Source organism: Anguilla anguilla, chromosome 1, assembly GCF_013347855.1.
Source record: "Anguilla anguilla isolate fAngAng1 chromosome 1, fAngAng1.pri, whole genome shotgun sequence".
Taxonomy (NCBI): Eukaryota; Metazoa; Chordata; class Actinopteri; order Anguilliformes; family Anguillidae; genus Anguilla; species Anguilla anguilla.
This window is the reverse complement of record NC_049201.1, coordinates 76,870,016-76,897,638: the sequence shown is the minus strand read 5'-3', so window position 1 is coordinate 76,897,638 and position 27,623 is coordinate 76,870,016. Positions and strand designations below refer to the sequence as shown.

Genomic DNA, 27,623 nt, shown 5'->3' with positions numbered 1-27,623 from the left:
ATCAATGTCAGCATAGTATGTCAGTCTGCCTACAAGAAGGAAATCAATTCTGGGTCTGGTGCTAAGTAATGATCCTGACAGAATTTGTAGCATAGAGGTAATCGAGCCACTTGGGAGTGGGACTAGCGATCATTCTGCAGTCAGTTTTCATACATTATAAAAATTAACAAGGCCATCACACTCACATTCTAGATGAGCCAATTTTAACAAGATGCAAGCAACTTGAAGTACTATTGACTGAGTGCAACTTCTTGATTGTAAGACTGTGAGTGAAAAGTGGGGCAGGTTCAAAAGGATTATAATTGAGGCACAATGTAAGTTTATTCCAAAGGTTATGAAAAATAAGTTGAAGAAGCAGTCTCCCTAAGGTAATGAACAAAGTCATACAGGAAAGTTTCATAAAAAATTAACTGTATTAGATATTTAAAAACCACAGCACTGAGAGTAATAAGGCTTAATACTGTAATAGGTGCATGTGGCAAGCAAGCCTGCCACAGGCCACCGAAGTGGCTTTCCACAGGGCCCTCCTGCACAGAGACACAGGGAGATGATGTTCCAACAGTCCACATTTATTTACAAGGGTCAGCAAGATGTTATTAGCAACTGAGCAGATGTAAAACACTGTCATGACAGAGAGGCTTCCCTTGTGTGGGAGGGGATGGCAGATTTAACCTGTGCGCACTGATTACCTCAGTACGCACAGGTGCAGCCACCCCTGTTCCCGGGCCCAATTAGCCTGGCCAATTATCTAATTCATAACCAATTATCTAACTAGCCAGGTCTAATTAGCTTGACCCAGGGCAGGTGTGGCTGCTTAAACCAGCCATCCCCACACCACAGTGCACTAAGGATGAAAAATAACTACGGGAAACCAAGATGCAAAAAGCAATGCTAAATATTTCTCTCAATACAGTAGTAGCGTTTTACTAAAAGAGAGGCTACTAATAGACTGGAAGCCATAGTCAGTACTCAGAATGTCTTTGCAGATATTGAGGATAAATAAGTACTGGAAGCAAGGTAATAGAATACCAGTATATAAAAAAGGGGATCGTACTGATCCAAGAAACTACAGGCCTGTCAGTTTAACTTGCATTACATGTAAAAAACTAGAATCTATCATTAGAGACAAATTAGAAATGTTTCTTGAAAATAACTACATCTTACAGCATGGTTTTCACAAGGGAAGGTCATGCCTGGCAAACATTCTGGTATTCCTTGAAGAAGCTACCAAGTGTTTTGACTGTAACATGGCTTATGTTATCATATACTTAAATTTCCAAAAAAACATTTCATAAGGTGAGATATTTGTTAGCAAATGAAGACGATTGGAATTACATTGTTTGGCTGAACGGCATGTTCTCATCATTATGTTATGTTATGTTAAATGGTATTTCATTTGTATTTGTATCTCTATATTGTACTGTGTTGCCAAAGCTGTTCATTTTTTTTACTGACAATGTACCTTTTTTTTCCCAAAGAAAATAAAATGAAAACAATTATGTTTGTTGTAGTTATTTCATTCATCTGTTCATCCCTTTTCTGTACACAAGAAGGTAAATATGAACCAATATACATTATTTTCTCATTTTGGGAGAAACACTGCTTAAAAGCATTACCTAGAAAATATAAAATAAGCATGCTAGGGTTTATCTATGATGCACTGCAATCTGTCCACACACTTTCTCCAAATTTGCATGACTTTACCTGTATTTGTCATTCTAAAATGGGATAGCCATTAAGTCTACGCGCATCCTTCCCAATGAAGAGTTCTGTCCCGAAAGTAAAATGAAACGATCATTTTATTGCTTTCTTTTAGTTTAAACAAACACAAGGAAAAAATACCCTTCGTTCCTTGCAGGTGCATACGTGGTACGGTCGTGCAGTAGAAAACTTTTTTGCTTCCCCGGTCTTACCCCCTCCCACATCCGTATCCATTATTATCCAAGTAAGAAATACAGGTAAGCATAAGTAACCAGGCCAGGTAAGGTCTTTTGACGGGTAATTATAAGGCATAAATGCATATCATATAATAAATCAAAAGAATCCCCAAATCTAATGCTTACATTTCCATAGTTCATTCATTATTAATCATTTTCATTTACAATAACAAAAAAATTCATAAGCGGCTCCTACATTCCGGCCCCTAATTGTCCGTTATTAAAAAATGGGGCAATTATTTTATATGCAAGTATATCTAAAAGGAGCCTGAAAATTATCATGTCTTTTATATTAATTATTAATTATTATTAATAATTAATCATTTTCATTTACAGTAACAAAACAAAATTCATAAACGGCTCCTACAATGTGTTTGGGATGTTTCTGGGCGTGGCTTTTCTGTGGGGATGGGTGGGTGTGGCTACAGAGCCTTTAGTTTGGGATCAGATTTGCAGTTCGTTGCTAGCAGTGCAATGGCCCAGATACAGCAAAGCAAAAAGACAAGCTGACAGAGCTCGCTCAATATAGAGTTAACCTTGAGATTGCTTTTTCTTTGTGGCGTCAGCTGAATTTCATCACGGAGATGAAAAGCGACAGAAAACAATTACATTACCTCTAGCTATCCAGGTACAGTTGCCAGACTGCCAATCTGAGTGTCTGTGTGGTGGGGTGGGCGTGGTTTGAGCGTCGGCTGCAGAGAGAGAGAGTGTGAGAGGAGCGGCTCTCGGATCCTTCGTCACAACTGTCAGCTGGAGGTAATCAGCGCCGATAATTGTTAATTGTTTTATTGCGCTGATTGCCTCTGATTGCTTTCAACAGTGAGCCTGGGGTTTTTAAAAGCCAGACCGGAAGCCGGAGAGGAGAGATCACCAATGACAAGACGGCTACGGAACTGTGTTACACGGAGTCTGAAAACGTGTCTGTAAAAGCCGTGTCTGATAATAAGATAGCACGAAAGTGCGGGTTACGGAACCAGTCAGTCTCCCGTGAGTGTGTTTTATCTGAGAGGGGTGGCACTCACTTGCCACAGTGGTGGCCCGTACGGGGAGTACGCAGCAGCATAGTAAAACACATTACACCGAGGAGACAAACATGGACCACAGCCAGGAGCCAGGGGAAACGGCACAACCGGTGGTAGCGCTGGCGAGGATGCTGGAGGGGATGGCGGCGATGCAGGAGAGGCAGGCGGCGATGCACGCCGAACAACTGGAGGCTCTGCGGGCACAGACCTCCCTCCAAACCCAGGCTCTACTGCAGCTGGCGGCTGCGGGAGAAACCAGCTCCCGAGAGCGACAGACCGGACCCCCCGTAGCTCTCCATCTGCCCAAAATGACCCAGGAGGACGACGCGGAGGCTTTCCTCGAGGGGTTTGAGGTGGCAGCGAGGGCGAGTAAATGGCCGGAGGAAGAGTGGGTCGTCCGCCTCCTGCCCCTCTTAACTGGGGAGGCACAACAAGCGGCACACAGCCTACCCCCCCCAGCGCGGGCGGTCTACGCCAACCTAAAGAAGGCGGTCCTGGACCGCCTGGGATACAGCCCTGAAGAGCACCGGCGACGGTTCAGGGAGACGGCCCTGGCAGGAGCGGACCGACCGTTCGCCTACGCCCAGAGATTGCTGGACATGGCGCGTCGGTGGCTCCGACCGGAACTCCGGTCAGCCGACGGAGTGGTGGAGCTGGTGACCCTAGAACGTTTTATTGATAGCCTCCCGGGGGAGACGGCGAATTGGGTGAGGTGCCATCGCCCGGGTTGGCGGCCGCCGTCAGCCTGGCGGAGGACCACCTGGCGCTCTACCCCCGCGGCCAGTCACAGCACCAGCAGCAGCAGCAGCAGCAGCAAGGACGGGCAGACCCGGCTCTGCGCAGGAGAGCCCTTCCTCGTTCCCATCCTTCCCCCCTTTCTTCCTCCCTTCCCCGTGCCCAAACCCCCTCATTTTCCCGTAACAACCCTTTTGTTCCTGTTTCCCCAGCCCCAGGCTCAGTGGCGGCGGGGTGCGACCCACAGAGAGCTCCTCAGACGCCCGGACCGGGGTGTTGGCGGTGCGGACAACCGGGTCACCTGCGCCGCGAGTGCCCGCTCATGGAGGTGGGGCAGGTGGTTCGTGTTGTCGGCCCGCCCACCTCCGCTCCCGACCCAGACGGAGCGTACTGTATTCCGGTAAGGATTCAAGGGAGTGAACACCAGGCGCTGTTGGACTCAGGGGCTATGCAGACCATGATTCGACAAAGCCTGGTTCGACCCGAGGCGTTGGTAGAAGCATCAATGGTATCTATAAGGTGTGTGCATGGGGATTTACACGCGTACCCTATCGTCTCAGTGGAAATTCGGTGTCAAGGAAAAAAACATAAAATAAAGGCTGCGGTTAGCTCCCGCCTCTCGCACCCTCTGATTTTAGGCACTGATTGGCCGGGGTTTCGCCAGGCAGCTGGTAAGGTAGGGGGGGTGCGTTCACGACGGGTAGGGCTGTGTGATGTGTGTGCTGCTGTCAGCGGTGACGCGGGGTCGTCCGACGCAGCAGAGGGGGAGCCGGCATCAGTGGAGCCTCCGGGGGAGACTCCGCAGGTACCGGTGTTTCGCCCCATGGAGGATTTCCCACTCGAGCAGTCTCGTGATGACACCCTACGCTTTGCCTTTGACCGCGTGATGTCCATTGATGGTCAACAGGTGCGCCCTGATGCAACACTCACTCACCCGTATTTTGTAATAATTCGGGATAGGTTATACAGAGTGTGTCGTGACACTCAGACTAACGAGGAAATCACCCAATTGCTGGTGCCTAAAAGCTCTCGGGAAATGGTTTTTCAGACGGCTCATTTTAACCCCATGGCGGGTCATTTAGGGTATGAGAAAACACTGAACCGGATAATGGCCCGCTTCTATTGGCCGGGCATTTGGGCCGACGTGCGTCGGTGGTGTGCGTCGTGCCCTGAATGCCAACTCGTAAATTCCCCGGCTATACCAAAAGCGCCGTTGCGCCCCCTTCCGCTAATGGAGGTCCCTTTTGAGAGAGTGGGGATGGACCTCATCGGGCCGTTTGATCGGAGCACGCAGGGATACCGTTTCGTGTTAGTTCTGGTGGATTATGCGACAAGGTATCCCGAAGCAGTTCCTTTGCGCAGCATTTCGGCAAAAAGTGTTGCGCAGGCATTGTTTCAAATAATCTCCCGAGTCGGAATCCCGAAAGAGATTCTGACTGACCAGGGCACCCAGTTTATGTCACGCACACTACGCGAACTGTACGGGTTATTGGGCATTCGTTCTATTAGAACTAGCGTGTACCATCCCCAAACGGATGGGCTGGTTGAGCGTTTTAATAGAACGTTGAAGTCTATGATCCGGAAGTTCGTTCATGAGGATAGCCGTAATTGGGATAAGTGGTTATCTCCTCTGGTGTTTGCAGTGCGGGAGGTTCCCCAGGCCTCCACGGGATTTTCTCCCTTTGAACTACTGTTCGGTAGGAAACCCCGGGGGATATTGGACCTAGTTAAAGAAAACTGGGAGGAGGGTCCGAGTCCTAGTAAAAATGAATTACAATACGTGCTGGACCTGCGAGCAAAACTCCATACACTGGGTAAGTTGTCACGGGAGAATTTGCTCGAGGCGCAGGCACGTCAGCAACAGCACTATAACAGAGGAGCTAAACTACGGCAATTTTCACCGGGAGATAAAGTTCTTGTGTTACTCCCTACCTCTAGTTCTAAATTACTCGCCAAGTGGCAAGGGCCCTTTATGGTCACACGGCGAGTGGGGGAGGTTGACTATGAGGTAGAGCGTACTGATAGAGAGGGGGCAAAACAGATTTATCACCTCAATCTCCTGAAAGCGTGGAAGGAGGTAGTGGCTGTCTCTCTGGTTACGGTGGATAAGGAGAGAGATGAGCTGGGTCCGGAGGTACCAAATTCATCCAATCAGATCTCAACCCTTTCAGATGACCATCTCTCACCGAATCAGAGAACAGACCTTGCCTTGTTGCAAAAGCGTTTTGCTGATGTGTTTTCTCCCATACCAGGACGCACGCACCTCATACACCACCATATAGAGACTTCCCCGGGGGTGACGGTGCGGACCCGCCCCTATAGATTGCCGGAACACAAAAAGAAATTGGTTCAGGCAGAGATAAAGGCAATGCTAGAGCTGGGGGTAATAGAGGAATCCCACAGTCCCTGGAGTAGCCCCATCGTCCTGGTAGGTAAGCCTGATGGGTCTATTCGCTTCTGTGTGGATTATAGAAAGGTAAATGAAGTGTCACGGTTTGATGCTTATCCAATGCCTCGGGTCGACGAGCTCTTGGATCGGCTTGGCACGGCTCGATTTTTTTCGACGCTGGATTTAACCAAGGGTTACTGGCAGATTCCCTTATCTGCCAAATCTAAGGAAAAAAACGGCTTTCTCCGCTCCGGATGGTTTGTACCAATTCAGGACACTTCCGTTTGGGTTATTCGGGGCCCCTGCCACCTTCCAGCGCCTAATGGATCGGGTATTGCGTCCGCATGCTGGTTATGCTGCTGCCTATCTGGATGATGTCATCATCCATAGCAACAGCTGGGAGCAGCATTTGCAGCATGTGGGGGCAGTGCTCGAGTCATTAAGGCAGGCAGGGCTCACGGCTAACCCAAAGAAGTGTGCTATTGGCCGAGCGGAGGTACGGTATTTGGGGTACCACTTGGGAAGTGGACAGGTGCGGCCTCTAGTGGACAAAACCGCTGCGATTGCAGCCTGTCCCCGACCCAAGTCAAAAAAAGAGGTAAGGAGGTTCTTGGGGCTGGCCGGCTATTACAGGAGGTTCATCCTGGCGTTTTCGGAGCTAACCAGCCCCCTAACTGACTTAACCCGAAAAGGTGCCTCAGATCCGGTCCAGTGGACGGAACCGTGCCAGCGGGCGTTTGAGAGGGTAAAAGAAGCTCTCTGTGGGGAGCCGCTCTTGTTCACACCTAACTTCTCTCTCCCCTTTGTTTTGCAGACCGACGCGTCGGACAGAGGGCTGGGGGCTGTTTTGACCCAGCAGGTGGAGGGAGTCGACCGCCCCGTGCTGTACATTAGCCGGAAACTGTCACAACGGGAGGCGAAGTACAGCACGGTGGAGAAAGAGTGCCTCGCCATTCGGTGGGCGGTCGGAGCCCTCCGTTATTACCTTCTGGGTCGCCCATTCACCCTCTGTTCGGACCATGCCCCCCTCCAATGGCTCCACCGCATGAAGGATACCAACGCCCGGATCACTCGGTGGTATCTGGCTTTGCAGCCTTTTAACTTCAATGTGATTCATAGACCGGGTGCACGGATGGTCGTGGCGGACTTCCTCTCTCGCCCCCAGGAGGAGGAGGGGGGGGAGAGGGGGGGGGTTGGTCATCGGCCGGATGGCTCCCCGGCCTAAGTCGGGCGGTGGGGGTATGTGGTGGGGTGGGCGTGGTTTGAGCGTCGGCTGCAGAGAGAGAGAGTGTGAGAGGAGCGGCTCTCGGATCCTTCGTCACAACTGTCAGCTGGAGGTAATCAGCGCCGATAATTGTTAATTGTTTTATTGCGCTGATTGCCTCTGATTGCTTTCAACAGTGAGCCTGGGGTTTTTAAAAGCCAGACCGGAAGCCGGAGAGGAGAGATCACCAATGACAAGACGGCTACGGAACTGTGTTACACGGAGTCTGAAAACGTGTCTGTAAAAGCCGTGTCTGATAATAAGATAGCACGAAAGTGCGGGTTACGGAACCAGTCAGTCTCCCGTGAGTGTGTTTTATCTGAGAGGGGTGGCACTCACTTGCCACAGTCTGGTTTTCAAATTATTTGTACATTTCCGATTTGTGGTCCCGACGAGACAGTGTAGGTAATGTTAGTCTGAGCAATTGATGGGAGAAATTCAGCGGTAGGGTCTAATGAATTTGTGTGTCAGTGACTCAGTTGGGTACTTGGGGGTGAGTGAGCAGGGTTGAAGATGGAGGAGAAGACTTCTACAGGCAACAAAATCCTGCATAGTACGCCTTTAACACTTCTGGATAGTTTATTTTTAATGAAAATCAGAGTGGCGTCAAAGTGGTGTTTTACCTTCATGTTCATAAGAACATTTGCAACCCCTCTTCAAACACTCCTCTAAATTTCTAATCACTCAATTATTTTTAAAAAAATGCTTCTTTTCAAAATAATAAAAAAAACTGCATGGATGCACTCATGTATTCAACAAAAGACACTGAATTCATGCATTACATGCTGACTGGAAAAGATCCTGTTTTTAGCTGACAATGCTGCTTCATGGCCTAATGTAGCTATTGTCTGAAAACAAGAAGAAATTATTTTTTGCAATGAGAAAGAAAATCAGGGTGAGAGTATATAATATGTATTACCGGTGCAATATGCCAGTGCCACTATATCTTAGTGACAAGGGCTGTCTGTTTCAGACATGTGCGGTGTAGTCCATTAGTATTTGGACAGTGACACACATTTATTCTGGTTTTGTATTCCAGCACACTGGATTTGAAATGAAATAATGAATATGAGGTTAAATGCAGGCCGTTTGCTTTAATTTCATGGTATTTACATCCATACTGGGTGACCTGCGCAGTAATTACAGCAGTGTTTATACATAGTCCCCCAATTTTAGGGACCAAAAAGTAATAGGACAAATTCACATAATCTGAAATAGAATTGCCATATTTAGTTGCAAATCCTTTGCATTTGGTGACTGCCTGAAATCTGTGACCCACGTACATCACCAGACAATGGGTGAAACTACAAAAATTGTGACACCATTGAAATACTTAGATTGCACTGTATATTCCAGAGTGTATAACTTCTTAGTATAAACATATTCACTTTGGTCACTTATAAACGTCCGGACTATTCATTTTTCATTCCATTTCAACAACATGTCTTCCAAATAACATTTACCAAATCGAAACTGGCTTATGATTTATGAGCATAAAAAATGGCAACAGCATCTAGTGGTGAATCAACAGTATTGGACATGTGTTTTATTATTAATTCAAACTGATTTAACACAGTTCCTACCGTACTGTCTGTAATATTACATGTCCTTTAGCCTCATTAGAAATCTTCCATCCATGCTGCTTATTAAATGCTCTGGTTGGTAACAGGTGTTCTCGGCAGTATGTTACCATGCCAAACTCTTATTGCTACAGTATTGTACTTGGTAATGCACCTCAATTAATTATCATTGTGATGTGAAAATGAATGATGAATCAAATTTGAATGTTTTGCTTTCAGCTGTAGGAAGCCACTGCTGTTGATGCAGTAAACATATCCATATATATACATATATATGTTTTGAGAAGTTGAAATGCTGATAATTGTCAGAACACTGCAATGGATGATGAAAGTTCTGTCAAAAACATATTCAAAATTAAATTAAAAGGCAGATTAGAATAGTTCTTCCTGATATGATTATGGTTATGAAAATACACTAGGTTTTTAAAAAAAGCAATTCTTTTGAATATGACTGGTAGATTAAATGTGAAATTGTGATATGCAGTTCTGCTCTCAAAATGTAATGCTTTCCATGAACTTCTTGACAGCATTATAATATGAGTTTGCCCCAAGTCAAACAAATAAACAGCTTTGCTTCTTTCTAGGTTTTTCAATCCATTCAAAGACTTCAGCAGAGTCAGAATGTAATGAGAAATAAAACAAAAATGATTACCCAGAACTTTGGTTGGTCATTGAACTATTTGTTGGTCAGTGTAGCACTTTTGAATAATTAAAGATAACCTTGTTTTAAGAAACAGAATTGTAGGAAACTAATCTGAAGGAAAGGAAAAGAAAACTTTACAATTCTCCAAATAAATAGAAGTCTAGACCGAGCTGAGAAAAGGCACACTTTATTAAAGAAGAAAACAAAGAAATAACAGTGTTGGGAGAAGGAACGTCAGTTCTATAAACAGTCAGTGATGATTCTAAAGACTTCTTATTGTGGTTGAGGTCTTTACACCAGTGCATGAGATAGATAAGTTACACTTTGCCCAAGGGATTGATTAGAGTAGTTGGGAGAGGGAAAGGTTCCCTGTTGCCAAGCAACCCAAGCTTGTGGCCAGGAAACATGGGCTTCTGTCCTAAGTGGGTCAGGGATGCCGCAAAGAGAATTGGATATGTTTGTGACATCAGGCGTCTCCCTCCCCGCCTACTGACAGTCACAGAACAAACTTTCTTTGTACATTCAACATGCCCTGGCTTCTCTAAATTATAAGGGAATCAGACTGAAGTTCAAGTAACAATTTAGCTATTTTAAATATTGAAGTGATTCAAGTGGCAAACAACAAATCACACACAGTACAGAATAATTCCCTTCTTATACTGGGTACATTCTACTTTATGAATGATTATTGATATGATTATATAATGCAAAAAATTCCTGAATGGAAAAAGTACACATACAATATTATGGTTATACTCCCAAGAGCCCCAATTTCCCACTAAAAATCCCACACAAAGAAGTCATCACACTGAAATATTATTATTAGCCTATATTGTCATACACCAAACTAAACAGTTATTTTTTAACTACTTTTATTAAGCCGCCACCGAAAATAAGAAATCAATTCTCTGTTTAAAATGACTAAAAACTTCATAGGTTGACCGCAGAAGAAATGAATATGAAACAGTTTAAGGAACATTTTTGCTTTGCTGTACTGAACTGAACTGATGAGTTCACTTGACTTCAGTTATTCAACACAAACAGCATTGGTTCTGTGTGTTCATTTCAGACCACTTTTCCCCCAAACTGAGAGATGGAAATATCTGACCTTGTAGCACAGCGAAGCAGTGAATGAATTAAAAGAGCACATGCATTTCCCCTCCCCTGTGCACCTATCATTTATTATATTTAGAATTGCTAGCAGAATCAAGTAGGTAACATACCGTAGGTAACTAGCTAGAAAGATTAGCACTTGCCACTAAAATACATAGCTATGGTTATATATGTAGCTATACATACGGTGCTTGAGTTAGGAGTAAAATATTTAAAGAGGGCCAGTTAAACTGTCAAATCTCTCTCAACTGATCAAATGTCAAAATTCAGTATTCAGTATTGAACTGTCATTAAAATTTATTAAAGAAAACCCTGTTGATTTATAAAATTCTTGCTTAGTTTTGAAAGCTGAATGAACAATTAGTCAATCCCAGTGGTGTGGTGGATTAATGCTGATTCTTCAGGGAATATCTGTACACACATGTTGACAAGAAAAATAGTCATCAGTGTCTGTTAAAATGTGTGTTTCACAGCACCCTCATTGTTTGGGTATAGGGTTGCAAAGGATTGTTCATTCATTTTTGTTAATTCCCATATATTCCCATTAATTCCCAAAGAAAGTTTCCACCCTGAATATTCATGAAATTTTGCAACCTTATATGGACGAGACAGGTTGCCATGGTGATCTCCATTTTGTTTGATAATTCTGGTCTAGCTGAATCTGTCATCCACTTTTAGTTAAAAAACCTGGAGGCCTAAAGAGTCACAGCTTCGCTTCATTGTCTCCATTTCTTCTGAAACATCTGGAATGAAGAACAAATCACATCGTTTGAGATACATGCAGGCAGATATGCCATTCTAAACAAACCACAGCACATATGACAGCTACTGTAGATCTTTACATGACCAGAGATTTTCATGAACATAGGTGGGCTATTGACCAGTGTGACTGCCATGTAGGACACCGCAACCTTAGACCTGTGAAAATTAACTAACCTGTATTTCCTGACAAAATAAGCCACCTGAAGTTCCGTACAGCAAGTGAAAAAACAGCATTGGTTAGAGGTATAGTCTTGGACTGTTTGAATCTGTTGTGTGGTGATGATGTTGGTCCACATAAATGTGCATGGTATGGGAACACACAGTTCCAAAAGGGATCCAGACAGAGAATCTGCCACTTACTGTATTACCTGCTTCTAAAAGGTCTGAACAGACTGAGGCATTTTCAACAGACTGAAGCAATGCTTCTTAATAATGACAAGCAAGCCTGAACACAATTAAAATTTGCAACGTGAAACTAAGTGGACCAAGAAAAAAACGTATTAGTTATTAAAATTAGTTTGAAAAAAAAAAAAAAAAAAGACGTTGGACCCTGTTTCCGATAATGACCGAACTTAAACTTTTAAGATGGTTCTTACGATGCATCGCAGCTAATGTACGCAATTTAAACAAGCATTTAAGTCAATTTACTGTCACCTAACAAACTATTTTGGTATATTTTGTGCTTTCCCTTGTCTGCATTGGTTGAGCACTGTCTGCTTTTTTGTGAACAGATATTACACCAACAAACACAGTATGTTTATCTAGCGGAAATCTTAGCAATTAACATTCATCCATAAGAAAATGAGTATTGCTTGTTTTCCGGGGACATTGTAGAAGTAAATGATGGGAGTTGAACAATCGAGTATAAAAGGTGTCAGACATAGAAAACTTACAGACACCTAAACATCACACAGGAAGGAAAGCTTAATCACAGAAGTCATCAGTATCATGCAACATGGAACTGAAATATGTCCACATTAAATTTATCTGATATCATAATCAAGGAGCGACTGCATGGCCCAGCCACCTCTCAACCCAAAGATGCACCAGGAGGGCAGGATAAATAGGACATATCATAATCTGCTGGTTCAGTATACAGTGTACAGTGTGTCCATAGACATCCTCCTGCAGTCTAAAAGTAGTTTCCACTGGTTACCTGGGAGGCCAGTGAGGTCATCTGGGATCTGGTTTAGAGCCAGCCTCAAGGAGGTTGTCATCTGTGTCTTAATTTCTGTCTCAAGGTATTTCTATAGAGTAATGATTGAAAACAAAGATTTCATAATTTTCTGTAAAGTGATTTTTTTTAAAGCTAGTAAATCTTAGCTTAAGCAATTTTTTAAATTCATTTTTTATCCTGTGTAAAAAATGCAAATTGCAGAACATTTTAAACAGGAAAAGTAAGCATTACTAGGTTGGGGTGATCTTCTTAATCAAGGCAGAAATATGGGGCCTGTAGCTGATACAAACTATGGAAGTAAAAGTGGTGATGCCTTGCTAACATTATACTGTAAACATTTAATTAACTGTCCCCCCCCCCCCCCCCTTTGGATAATTAAGTTTTTAATAAAGGCAAGTAGAATTTTCAAGTGAAAACTAACCTGCAGACTACTGAACTGCTCCAGCATCTTCTTCATGGCCTCATGGAACATGCCGTTTTTGGATTTCTCAATTGCATGTTTCAGGTTCTCTTTAATCTTAGAGAAAGAAGATGGTCCATTGATGCCAGTGCACTCTGAAAATAAATTTGACATCTTGAATTCATTTTTATTAATAACAGTATTTAACATGTTAACTGATAAAAATGGAATTACTTAAATACTTAATGTCTACTATTCAGATGCCAACCTTTATATGTTTCCACCATGGTGTCACGGATTGAATCAGTGAGGGAATTGTAGATAAGCTTCTTTCCCTTTAGGATTTCCTTTTCCAAATTCTTGTGTAATTTTCTTTGCTAGATGACATGGAAGATGGATCAGTTCATTTGTGGAATGTAAAAAAAGAGACCAGCTGCATATCTCCAGTAGAGGCTTTAAAATGGGGTTCTTTCTCACCTCTGTTCTAATGTACACCAGACGCAGGTATTTTTCTTTATTCTTTCTGTTATTTTTCAGAAGTTCATATTTGATGAAGTCCTCTTGAAAACTTTCGAAGTGCGCAATGATTGATTTTCTGGAACCTCTAGTGCTTTAGAGACAATTTAAAATGATTTGTTGGTGTTACTCTGAAGTGATACTTCGAAATATCAAATACAGAAATATGGTGCTGTTCAGTGGCATGTTCTGCTAATAAATAGGTTTTCCATGTACCAGTGCTCCCCACAGTCTGTTGTTGGACCCTGACTGTGCTGTTTATGGCTGACAGCCCTTGAGAGTGTTTCCCATTAAGTGTGGGCTATAGTCAGCAGGGTTGTCCCTGTGTGATCACAAGAGCAACTTCTGGTTAATTGGGAATCTGAGGCCGGTTGTACCAGCTGTGCACTAGTAAGAACTAAACCAAGCTGTAATTCAAATCTCTACTAAGTTACAACTTGTGTACTACTAAAATAAACCATGTTGCACCACACAGCATAGTTAAAATGTCATCCTATGCCGGAATAACGGCATAATTCATAGCATTTCAATGGCTGACAGATTAGAATATATGGAAATATTCTTTGAAAACAATGAACCTCCTCTCACCAACATCCTGGACATAACTGGGTTTAAAACATGACTGTAAACCCCTTAGTCTGGTAGAAAAAGGCAATAGTTTTGCCATTATCATCTATAGGGAAATTAAGAGGTACGGTGCACTGGATGTCATATTGGTTGCTGCAACTTTAGCAATAGAAGCAAGCAGTAGCATCCGCTCTATTTCGTAGAGCTGAATCAACATCAGCGCAATTTTGTGAGACTGTACATTACTTCACGAAGAGCTTATGCCCTACTAAGTTTTGTGTTAAGGACATGTGGTGCAACCAAATTTAGAAGCTGCCTAGCTGACTATGATTGGTCACTCTGAATCATAAGATATAGGCACAATATTGGTCGCAATAAACAAAACACAAGATTGATGATCGCAAAAGACACTCACCTAAACGTTGTCAGAAAGACGTCATTCATCTCTTCGTACATGGGTTGTGACAGAGTGTAGTTCAGATCAACTACCACTCCGTTTCCAGATCGGTGACAGCCATAATTTTTACACAAGGCTTTGAGCGTCTTGTGGTAGCCTCTGTTATCACGTTCCTGTACACAAACAGAAATACAAATGAAAAATCATGTATGGAAAGCAATTTATGCAGCAAGCATCCCTTTTTCACTGTTACATATCTTCTTCAAGTTACATGAGGTTTACAAGAGACTTCAGCTGAGCACAGTAAGAGTATTCACCAGTACATTCTTAAAAGATCATTGTAAAATCTGGTCTTTTTTGATAAAGTTTTTTCGTTTTTTTACTAAACGTTTACTTTTTTGCATCAAAAGTAATTGCCATTGTAATGGGACAAGACATGTATAGTCCACGCGTTGTGCTTACCCCCATCCACCCCCATGGTCAGCAGAAACCGTTCCCCACACCACCCTCCCCCAGTCCGCAATCTCAACTATACTAGAAACATGAGGGGCATAGCGTGTCTAATCAAAGAGCTTTGTTGCGTGGGCTAGCCTGCGCTGGAGAAAATGCTCTGCAATGCTTTTAAGCAGCTCTGCTGCTGTAAAATGGGTTGTAGGCACAACAAGATTTTAATTATTAAAAACATACTCAAGTAACTGCAAGGACAAAATTGTTTGTCTTCATGTAGATAATTATTGTAACGGTATTTTGCCCAGCCCTACTGGGACTTGGGCTATATCTGCCATTGCATAGATGGACAATACTTGTTGATATGATAAATTCATTGTTCTGTAGGTTTCGATCATATCAACTGCAAAACACGTTAGCATTAAGTGGATAGCTAAGCTAATCCTTTGATACCCGGAACAAGCTTTTATCCTGTTAGAGTACCGCAGTGGTGCTTGAGAAATTCTCTTCAGCACTTGTTAGTGTGCAAGTGTGGGTTGTGAATGAGGAGAAGGGAGCAGCAAGTAAAAAAAGAAGTCATATATCTTTGACTGATAAAAATTCAGATGAATACCACGACTATTTTCAGCCAGCTGTGCAGGTGCAGATAGTGTGGGAGGAAAAAATGCAGGACCTCTTGATGGCTTTGGCTAGTTGTCCGTTGGGCAGTAAGTGGTTGTCCAGGCAACCAGTTTGTCCATCCCTGTATGTTATCTTTCAGTATTTTGCATGATCTATTGTTTACTAAATTTTTGTTCTGAATAAAGAGGCATCATCTCTTACCGAATAGGTTAAAGATGAAAAAAGAAGCAATTTCTATTATTTACGCAACAAATAGGTCTATTTGGATAAGTATTAAATGCACTGGCTTTAGCCTGGAGTCCAAAATGCATTAAACAAAAGACCATATAACAATTTTCTTATCATATCAAGCTAATCTTTTGGTCAAGTTAATCAAGTCAAAGCCTATTTTTAACTAGACAATATGTGGGGTGCTGGAGCCTATCCTAGTCTGCATTGAGCGAGACACAGGAATACAACCTGGACAGGCCGACAATCTATCGCAAGGCACACACACCATTCATCACACACTCAATTTACAGTCTCCAGTTAGCCTACCTGCATGTGTTTGGACTGGGAGAGGAAACCAGAGTACCCAGAGGAAACCCACACGGACACGGTGAGAACATGCAAACTGTACACAGAAAGGCCCACGCCGGATTTGAACCTTCTTGCTGTGAGGTGACAGTGCTACCCACTGCACCACCGTGCCACCCTTGACTTGAACTGTTTATTGCATCTTAAGATGCCATTATTAAGGCTCTATAAATACTTATTAATTAATTAATTCATTCATTCATTGCGTGCTACAACATTGGAGAAGGCTTTCAATTTCCAGCCTTTGATCCATATTTTACATTTTCCAGATAAAAACTGGCAGCTGCCAGCTAAAAAAACTCACTTTTTCCAGCACTTTCTCTGTGGCATTCTTCAGGCAGTGTTTCTCTGCTTCCTTTGCTCCCACCAGCAGACGTTTCTGGAGGTCTGAGTGAACTTTGCTCAGAGATGAATTCAGTGTTGTGCAAAAAGTTTCCAGGTCCTTTTCAAGTCGCCTGAACTCCAGGAAATTTGAAATCTGAGCCTGAAAAAGGTCAATACTCACTCTCACCTTAAGTGTAACTTCTGATTTTATAGTGAAAATATTACTTAAGCATACATAATTAAATGAAACACCACCCAAATAATAGCATTCTGTTAGCTAGACGTGGAAACATTTGCTGTGTATTTCTGATCCATTTTTAATTTTTGAAATGGTGTACTAAAGTCACTAAAACTAGCTATCTGGATTTTGAATTTAGAAGCTAGCTGGCTGTATGCCAGAATTCATGCAAATTGTCTTTAATGTTCAGTTTTATACACAGCAACTACCTGAAACTACAATCAGAAATAAAATGCTGTTTGATTCTTTGTCAGTATTATAATTTTATAAATTTACAAAAATATACGTATTGATGGAGTCAAAACACACCTCTGAACTGAGGGCATCCTTTGAAATGTGAAGATATGAAATGATTCCAGAAACCTCTGATACATAATCTTTCACTTCCTTCACGAAATTGGAGACATACAGTTTCTTAATGTGCTCCATCAGCGATGGCAATTCTTTGTAAATAGTAGGAAAAACAGCTGGTTAGCACTTAAAACATTTATTCTAACTTCACATTGTAAAATATTTAGATAAATATATAGGCCTATGTTATTATCTTCTTACCCGTTTCATCGCAATCCAGAAAAGTTGACTTCCTTTGCGCAATTTTGCTGAATTCTTCAGAACTCACAGTGTACACATCAAAGATATCATCTGAATGCTCTTCATCATCACCAAGCAGAAATGTCTGAAATCAAATATTGTAATTGTTAATCATAGATAATTGTTAAAAATGGTTGTGGTCTGTGAGGTGTATTGTTGAGGAAGCTACTCTGAAAATGTAAACTAATCTACGAATGACTTGAAAGTAGTTAAGCTACAGTGCAGCTAGGAGTGCGCTTATATGAACATTTTTGGTGATATGATTCTGCGATTATTGGGCAGAAACATCGGCCAGTATCGATGCTGATACTGGTAGTTTTGTACTTCTACTTTGATAAATTATATTAATCTGTTTAAAATCTTGCCATTCTAAAAAACAATTTTAATGACATAACTATTAAAGTAATGCAACAAAGTTAAACATGTATTTTTTATGACATTTCATCCAACTTAAAATGCATTCCTCTAACTGAAAGTGTATAACTGAAAAATTTTAATAAAGCGCATTTCTGCTACTGCAAAATGAATTTCTGAATATCGGTGTTTCCCTTAGAATTTTTTTAGACCTGGTGGTATGCACCGAAAAACCCCCAAACAGATGCAGCAGGCAGGGTTGATATGCTACATTTATTGAATAAAAATAAGCTGTGTAACCTAAGCCACATTATAATTAAGACTCCACAATTGCATACAGAGCATTTTTAACAATGTTACAAACATCTGTGAAAAGAATATTTTTCGAACAATCAATGACAATATATTAGATCAAATTAATTTACATTAGATTAAATTAAAGTCCCAGGGAGTTGTCGGGGCATATTTTCGAAGCATTACTATTGGAGGAAAAAATAGGGTCACCCTTGGCATTACTTTGCAAGTTTGCCAAGGTTTCATGCATCGTGCGCATTAATGTTAACATTCTCTAATCTTTACAAAATATTAGCACATCATGAACCTAGGGAACAAACATTAATATTTGGCTGTCCATTCACCCGCATATTAAATTTTTCTTGTGTTAGACAGAGCCAGGCTGAAACAGTGCAATGAGTGAGTGCATTCACTCTTTAAACAATCAACCGCAAATTGTTAGTTTTATTGGCTGATAACGACTGTTGGCCGATATATATCGGTGCATCCTTAAGAGCATGCTACCAATAAGAAAACAGCAGTTATATAAAGTTACTTTTAAAAAGCACATTGAAGCTGCGTCAAGGAAAAAACATGAATTAGGTAATCTATGGGCCATGCCAGGTGTTGCCTAATGCTACTGTTTTTATGCTCAGAATCTCTTTAGACAACATAAATATTAATTCTGCAGTTACTAGATTAGCTACATGTTTTTTTAAAGTTCAAGATGAGTTCATACATACTTACATTGTTCAATTTTAATAACTAATGGTAAACTGGTCATTTGTGATGATAACGCGATCCAGATTATGTAACTGAATTTTTGGTGTCATCCCCTATGTGGAAAGTTATAATGAGATGTATTATTGATTGTATTATGAATATATGTTCCACTGTGTGGAGATTGCACCGTCAATATGTAGGAAGGACTTTTCTTCTAAATGTTGTAATTAATAATTTTGTATAGATTTTGGAAAACATTCACATAACTTTTTTATTATTTTATTGCTATTAGTTTATGTTTATTTTTGTCTTTGGAAGCAAGATGAAAAGCAAATTAGAGTTAAAGCTATGACACTAAAACTTACCTTTGTTTTCTTTTTCAAAGATTCACTGATTTTCTCTTTACAATTCTTATTACGGTGCAGTATACATGCTTGTTTTTCTCTTCTTTCATATTGAGGATCCTAAAAAATATGTATTAATGTTTAATATCAATTATTAAATATCTCCTGTTAAGTATTCAATATTTATATATCCTCTGCTTACCTGAGTATCACATTCTATTTCAAGATCTTCATCTGTGAGATGATAATTCCTGGTAAAATTAGAAAAGTAATTCAGAATTACAAACATGGTCTGTATACAGCTGTAGTAAATATTTCTAAAAATGCTAATAATGTAGCGGCTAACTTTTTGAACTCTGCAGGATTGATGATATCTGTTTTGGTGCTGATGAAGGTGATGTTGTGACACTCTCCTCCTCCAGCAATGTTTCTCAGTGATTTGTTAAGAATGTCAATGCCAACTTTCTCAGACAGAGCACGGTTCATCTCATTGACAATCCAGACAGAGGAGCACTGGCTGAGACACTGTGGGATTAAAAACTTTTTTGTGAGTTTCAGCATTGCCCTTGGAAAGGGGAACTGGTTGGCAAGACCTGAACATGCTCGTACCTCCCTCTCTAAACTGACTATGTGCAGGATCAATGGTATGGGCTCTTGAAAACAACTAAACTGAATTCATCCAACAACAGATTAAAGCATGAAACACTGACAGTACCTCTTTCCACATCTCGTTTCTGTGTTTATTGACATCTCCGGCCCCAGGCAGGTCCACCAGCACAATCCCCTCCAGTAGAGCTAGAGATTGTGGCAAGGAGATGGTGACTCTCTTCACAAGAGGCCAGAACTGCCGGTTTGCTTCTCTATTACTCCGAATGTAGCATTCAATGCTTCGAGACAGTTCTTGGGCCTGCAGAGAGGTTTTACGAGCATAAATATTCATTAAAATCCACTGAAATATATCATTTTTATAAAAGAGGAGAAATCAAAATGTTTGGTTGTCCTGTCAAAAGAAGATCTCTATTCACTTCGAGGTTAATAAGAGTTATTGTGCATAAGACTCACTTTGTCAAACTGCATTGCCTTCCTACATTTGCGGGGAATCTCAGGAAACTCTTTGGCCCCCACCAATTCACTGTAACTTTTCTCCAGTCCCTCTTTTCCATAAATGGCTGTGATAATTTCTCTTGCCATTTCTACCATTTCATCTTCATCTTCTGCAGTCTTTTGTTCATTTTCTTTTTCAAGTAATTCCACCAGGAATTGTAGTTCTGATTTCCAGTCCTGAAATAATCATTTCTTAATCATCAGCATGTATTGTCATTCAGTCTACATGTAAGAGTACATAGAACATGATGTTGATTTGTTTTCAGAAACCATTCATGGTTGAGTTTCTATATTAGCCTTCATGTTAATGCTGTTAATTATATTTGTTCATGTTTTTTAACTGTCTGCGTGAGGAGTGCAGCGCTATAATTAATTTCGTGTTTGTGTTTATTTGGTTACCTCTGGGCTGATGAATTCAATCTCCGCTTTGTATTTTCCGGATTTTGTATTGGCTTGCACATGCACAAAGACTGAAGTGCAGGCATTCATGTCTCCTGAAGGCAGAAGTTGGTCTTCATTGACAAGTGCGTTGATCAGTGAGCTCTTCCCTGCTCCTGTCCTCCCAAACAGTCCAATGTAAATTTTCTTTTTTTGGTAATCTTTTAAATCTGAGATCTTCCTTCTGCAGGGTAGAGACAAACATCTTCTTTGGACAGATACAATAACTTTTGGCTCAATGAATGTTACTTGGCACAAATACTGTAATCTAACTTTACCTGCCTAAAAAGGATTTCAAGCAGTGAAGGAATTATGTGGCAGCCAAACCACTGCCACATGTGAGCTTGTCACAGATATAAAGATTTTTATATTGAAGATAAATTGTTTTAAAAAACATAATGTATCGCTGGCATTGACAAGAAGCAGTAACAACCTAACAAGTTCAAAACTTGTGATGTTTATTGATCGCAGAATTACATTGACTTCATGTTTTGAACAAGACTTTTAAAAAACTGTTTATACATGTAATGAGTTCCAGATAAAAGTATAAATTGTTAGTGGGAAGCTAAACGGCTTATTCAGTTAAGGCACCGCACCACACTGTGGTGCATGGATGAACCTCACTGCCTTGGACAGAATCTGGACTGTGCCTGTGCTAACAGTGCTCCAGAGCGGTTGCATAGCAATTGTGTCGCCCGGGGCATGGGTGGGTTCAGTCAGTTCACGGTCCATGTTTCATCACTATCTACAGTGTCGTGAAAAAGTATTTCTCCTCTTCCTGATTTGCTCTATTATTGCATATTTGTCACACTGAATGGTTTTCATATTCAGACTAAATGTGATATTAGACAATGGGAAAGTGAGTGAACACAAAGCAAATTTTTAAAATTACTTAAATCAACCAAAATTAATTAATAATTAAATTCAGTGCTTTTATCCATCAGAGTAAAATTGTCACCACAAAGTTCCTACAGGCACACTATGCCGCTATCAATGGAAATTTCAGAAGAGATGAGAAAAAGGTTGGCTGAAATAAATCAGTCTGGAAAGGGTTACAAAGCCATTTATCTCTAAATGAAGAACACTTGGAAGAGTGGGGAAGAGAATGATCCAAAACACAAAAAGGCAAGTCCATATCTGAATGGCTGCAAAGAAACTAAATTTAGGTTTGGAGTGACCTATGTAAAGTCCTGACTTGAACCAAGTAGAGATGCTGCGGCAGGACCTGAAACATGCAGTTCATGCTCAAAAACCTACCAATTTGGATTAAAGCAGTTCTGCAAAGAGGAGTGATGTGAAAGACTGACATCAAATTATAGGAAGCGTTTGGTTTCAGTTATTTCTGTCAAAACTGGTGCAAGTTATGAAGGTTAAGGGGACAATTATTTTTTCACATGGGTGAAATAGGTGTTTGATAACCTTTTTCATTAAATAAATGAAATAATATAAAAATGTGTTATGTGTTTACTCAGGTTACTTTTGTGTAATATTACATTTTGTCTAAAGATTTAAAACCATTCAGTGTGATAAATATGCAATAATAGAGGAAATCAGAAAGGGAGCAAATACTGTTTTACAGCTCTGTAGGTGCCTGCACTGGTCGATTAGGTGACTGTGGACTGCATGGTAAGCCGCCTATGAAAGATCTTCCTCTGCCTCTTCTCTGAGCTTAGCTTCAGTCTGGTGTGAAAAGAAGTAACTGGTGACACCATCTGCGGTTGCAGATAATTGGACATTCCAAATCTGGCTGGGAATTACATAGTACAGCCTCAAACTGCATGCTGAATTTATCTATAAAAAAGTAAACAAATAAATGAATGAAGGTATAAATTGTTTTGTAACACAAGAACTTTTTACTTTATATCTTTCAGAAATTCCTCGTTCTGTCCCTCTCTTCTGGGAACACCTTCGATTTTGGCTTCAACTTTCGATATGGTTAGTTTTCCATCTTTAAATGCATCTTTACCTGTTAAGATACAGTGGGAATCACAGAAAAACATGCATTATACAGTTGAATTTTAAGGGAAAAACAGAAGTGTTCTGACGGTGAAGGGTACTGGTGGTTCAGTGCTGATATACATTTTGCTGCCATGGGTTGGGACATGTTTAGAAAATAAATTAATTTCCCTGTATGTGTATATATATATATATATATATATCTTATTTAAACTCCAGTTTGAACAGGAACTTTTTTTTCAGATTTGTATTTGTAAAAATAACACCCGTGACACATTCAAGAAAAGGTTGGTTTTTATAAAATGTATGTAATACTCTTGTGTAGGTAATCAATTTGCAAAAGCCTGTGAAAAATGAAATGTTTGGGACATGTATGTTTTTTTAGCCACTTTCAGTATATGATCATTTTTTGATCTAGCATTGTGCCCTTGAATCTTATAGAAGTAGCACTAATGTAAGATATAATGGCTGTCAATAGTATAGTTCAATATGAGGTACTGTAGATTATAAGAGAAAAAATAAGACACTCACAGGTTGAGAGAAGCTTTTCCGTCTCAGATGAAAACTCAGGCTGTTCATTATTTTTCAGCTTTCTCTTCTTTGATTTCGGATCATCATTCCCATGGCGCTTTTGTTTACTTTTCTGAGGAGCTAGAAAATTGTGTGTGTTTGGTGGGGTGAATGAAAACAAGAATGTTTGTATGTTCCTGAAAATGACTTCTGAACATCGTATAACAGACCTCTAACAGATATATTTTCATAAACTTGTGGGGGGCACTGCAAGCACTTGTCACACTTGTAATTTACCACACAGAAATGAATTTACAGTATATTAGCAGGCTCCAAAGAATCCAAGACTAGGAATTCCAGTAAGATGACAGTCTTGTCCCACTTGCAGTTCAAGCTTGTCCCATTGTTTCAAGCTCCCTGATCCAGTAGTGTTCCCTCTCTTTTAGTGCTTCAGAACCATTGACCTGCTCAATTGGATACAGTGGCGCCCCCACCTGTACGCCAAATACGCACACTGCGTATCCTAGCAGTGGCACAAAGCTGGTTGTCAGTTTTGATCGGTTTTGATTATTTGATTAAGCAGAATTAGCGGAAAGTAAACTGAAGTAAAGTCGAAATGTCTAAATGTACCCAAAACATTCACAATATAATTAAAGTGCTACTGGCGATGCCTGTCTCGACTGCTTCGGCGGAAAGGTCCTTCAGCTGCTTGAGACATTTAATAATTTACCCGAGGAACAGTATGACAGAGACACGATTGACCGGATTGGCTCTAATTAGTATTCATAAAGACTTTGAAATCGATACGGAGAAAGTTTTGAGGCAGTTTGATGCAATAGGGACCAGGGGAGTCAATCTTTCATTACAAGGTAGGCTGAGTTTCATTCTTTTAATCAGAGCGTAAACATGAAAAACCAGGGTTGGGTTACTGTTTTGGTTCACATAATGAGCTAGCGACCAAGAAACACATTTGCTTTAGTATTTATCTGATCGACGTTTATTGTTTCTTTTAAAATGCGTTTAAAATCCTTGGATGCTAGCCCTCCGTTATTGGGTTCAGTGCTAGCAAGTTAGCTAGCAGGCATCTAAGTGATCTAAAATGGAAAGAAAACGTGTTTATAAAAAACGCACGGCTGAGTTTATTAACTCAAAACTACGGCAATCATGTTTCGGCTGGATCAGTCCTTTCCTGGCATAAAGTAGGCTAAATTATATAATAAGCTATGTTCCAATCAGCCGATTTCTTTTCAAACGTGGCTTGTTTCGCAGTGCAGTCTTTGTCACACTATCCCATATGTGTCCTTTTCTCTCGTGCTCCAGGCGCTCTCGTTCACTTCTGTTTACGTCAATAGGCCTAGATGGTTCCTCTACGTTTGCCGAAAATGAGCTGCTGCCACTTGTAGGTTGTGCGTGGCACAACTTTTTTGAGTGTGCGTACCATGAACGAAAATCCTGTGGGCACGCCTGATTGGATATACAATCAAATGATCAAGACAATGGTCATTGTAGTTGAAATGATCACGGATTGGCCGATGCTGGCGATTTCTGATAAAACTTATGTGGTCTGTGAATCTTCTTTGCAGTGTGGTCGAAGTCATCCCAACATACTGCACCAAGCCTTTTTTACACTGGATGATGTAGATGGCACTTGGTGTCTTACAAGTCAGATATTGTGTGATGTTGTAATATTTTCCTGTAGCAGTGCTGTGAAATATATCAGCGCCCTTCCGTATATGCCTGCAGCAAAGGCATCCCTGGGATTTGGTTCAAAGCTCTGACCCTTGCCTACACTGCAGCCAACAGGACAGCCCCCATCTACTTGCAGGACATGATTCGATCCTATGTGCCTGCTCGACCACTCTGCTCTGCGGCAGCAGAGCGCCTTGTAACCCCTCCCACCTGACCAAAGGGATCACAGAGCTTCTCCACCCTAGCTCCCCAATGGTGGAACAAACTCCCCGTCCCTGTCCGAACCTCCCCCTCACTACCCATCTTCCGCTGTGGCCTGAAGACTCATCTCTTCAGACTATACCTGGACTAACTACCACCACGCTGTATATTTGGGTCCATGACAAATAAAGCTTCTAAAAAGGTATTTTTTAAATGTCTTTTCCAAATGGATGTAATGCATATTTTTGAGTCTGGAACAATGTGTCCAAACAAGTCTCATTTGTTAAATAACATTTCAATGTGTTTAAATTCATTTTTTGACTGTATTTTTAACTTCACCACTGAAAAAATGTCAGGTGGCGCAACCAAATATTTGTAAAAAATATATATATTTTCCTACTATTTATTCTAAGTGAAATACTTGGCAAGTATTCCTTAGAGTGTCTACATTGCCTAACACATTACTATTTTGTGGTTGTGTTTTCTATTTACAATTATTTAAGATTATTGCATTCTAATGGTCAGGTATTTAGTATCTTTAGCATCCGCTTTTACATTTAAAGACAGAAAAATAATTATTCAAATATACAAATGAATGCATTCGATACAATAGCTAGTCACATCATAGTCATCAACCATTTGTTCACTTTAACCTATTATTTATTGGTTTAAATGAATATTTTACCTGGTCGCACCACCCAACGATTATCAGTTGTGCCACCTGACAACATTAGTACATTACAGGCATTGAGCAGACGCTCTTATCCAGAGCGACTTACACAACTTTTACATAGCATTTTACATTGTATCCATTTATACAGCTGGATATATACTGAAGCAACTCCGGTTAAGTACCTTGCTCAAGGGTACAACGGCAGTGTCCTTACCCGAGAATCGAACCTATGACCTTTCGGTTACAAGCCCAGTTCCTTACCCACTGTGCTACACTCCGTCATAGTAATGACAGGAAATATGCTGAACAATTGCCTTTTTATTTCAAATACAAAAAAGTGTTTCAGTCAACAGTCTCTATTGAAGTAAAAGTAGTAAATTGATCAACAACAGGATACATCACGAGATCACATTTGGTATAGCAACTTGAATAGGCTAGAACAGTGCAAGAGATTGATTAGCTACATTGTAATGGATTGTGACTGAACAACAACAAAGTCATGTTTTAGTTTGATACACTTAAAGAAACATCAACTTAAGTCCACTGAAAAATTTAATTTCAAATATCCAAATGCAATTCACCAAAAGTATTCCAAGATTTTAAAACATTAAATGCATAGTGGTGCTGCCAGCGAGTTTAAAGGACAAGGCATTGGAGGGAGTTCATGATTTGGCAGGATACCAAGGTCAAGTCAGAACTCTCCACCTAACAAGACAACGGTTCTTCTGGACTAACATGGAGAGAGATGTGAAGGAGTACATTCGGTGCTGTGAGAGGTATGTACTTGCCAAGACTCTAGAGCCTTCAGCACGAGCCCCATTGGAAAGCATAAAGACCTCAGCTCCTGTGGAGCTTGTCTGCATTGACTTCTGGTCAGCGGAGGACAAGAACAAGAGCTCTGTTGATGTGCTCATGGGTGCTGGTGAGAAAATTTGTTTTGACTGAACTTTTTTTCTTTTTTTTCTGGTGTCCAGTTTGCGCGGCAAAGCTTGTTTGCATCCCACATGTGCAATATAAAGTGTATGCCTAAATTAGCATCATATCTTAAAAATATATTAATTATTTAAAATCATCATTTGGCACAAATAGTCTATTTAGTATTACTGCATGGGCCTCCTTAATAGAATAGAATAATTATAAAGTCAGCATACAATCCCAATCAGTTCCTTTAATCACTTAATCAGAGTACTGCAACAAAACAAAAAAATACTTTTGCTACAAACGTTTCTTTTCTAAAAGGGGCTGAGAGGTGTAGACATTACTTAAAATAACTAATGGTTAAATGAACGTTGGATTGCATTCACCTTTTATCATCTTAACAGGTCAAACACAAAACTGTTGGCAGCTGAATGACAGAACATAATTCTCTCAGGTTCAGCCTTGAAAACATGAAAAAAAACTGCCAATTGGGATGAAATAACTCCATCTGTTTACAATCCAGTTTCTCAATTTGAAAAATTAATGGTGCAGTTTCGTGCATTCTGCATGGGCCAGTGGCTGCTGGTGGTAAACATTTGGGGGCGGGGGGGCGCAGTTTTGAAGTAGCACTTCATACCTGTTACAACCAGGCTCAGAGGTTGGAACAAAAAAGGGAGACACTGGAAACGAATATCAAATAATCCAGGAATTTAATATAGCCTACCCAATATAAACAGTTTAATGCTTATCCTTTCAAATTCAAAACAAAATTCAACAGTGATTCAACCTTGATCCATGACGTTTATTCACCTATAAATAAACGTCGAAATGCCGACTGGGATATAGTAATATGCCAGGTTTGCTTGCGAAAATGCAGTAAGAGCCCCATTAGACTAAATGTTAGTTCGCTGGTTAACGTCGTTATCGTACCACCTGGTAATCTTGTAATAACGTGCAGCAAAGTTAGAAAACCTGACAGCGATCTAACCAGAGTAATTATTCACGAAGATGACGTTTCATACAGGATATTAAGCATCATGTTACATTCAGTCATCATTTATCTTTAGCTACTAAGCTAAACGTCAAAACCTAAGCAAGGCCGTTTCGAACGGGTTTCATATTATAGACAGATAGACGCTCT

General features: G+C 40.7%; 1 protein-coding gene across 1 annotated transcript in view; it reads right to left on the bottom strand.

The window, feature by feature from the left end:
* The window catches only part of LOC118235000 (nuclear GTPase SLIP-GC-like), a 128,753-nt gene that overhangs the window by 33,206 nt on the left and 67,924 nt on the right, over nt 1–27,623 (bottom strand). Inside the window, exons 11-20 of the mRNA XM_035431952.1 lie at nt 19,196–19,244; nt 19,015–19,113; nt 17,261–17,384; nt 17,018–17,151; nt 16,451–16,630; nt 14,521–14,675; nt 13,500–13,632; nt 13,291–13,399; nt 13,044–13,177; nt 12,602–12,692 (exon numbers count right to left, since the gene is read on the bottom strand). Of these exons, the coding sequence (XP_035287843.1) occupies nt 12,602–12,692; nt 13,044–13,177; nt 13,291–13,399; nt 13,500–13,632; nt 14,521–14,675; nt 16,451–16,630; nt 17,018–17,151; nt 17,261–17,384; nt 19,015–19,113; nt 19,196–19,244 (1,208 nt within the window). The remainder of the gene's footprint in view (nt 1–12,601; nt 12,693–13,043; nt 13,178–13,290; nt 13,400–13,499; nt 13,633–14,520; nt 14,676–16,450; nt 16,631–17,017; nt 17,152–17,260; nt 17,385–19,014; nt 19,114–19,195; nt 19,245–27,623) is intronic.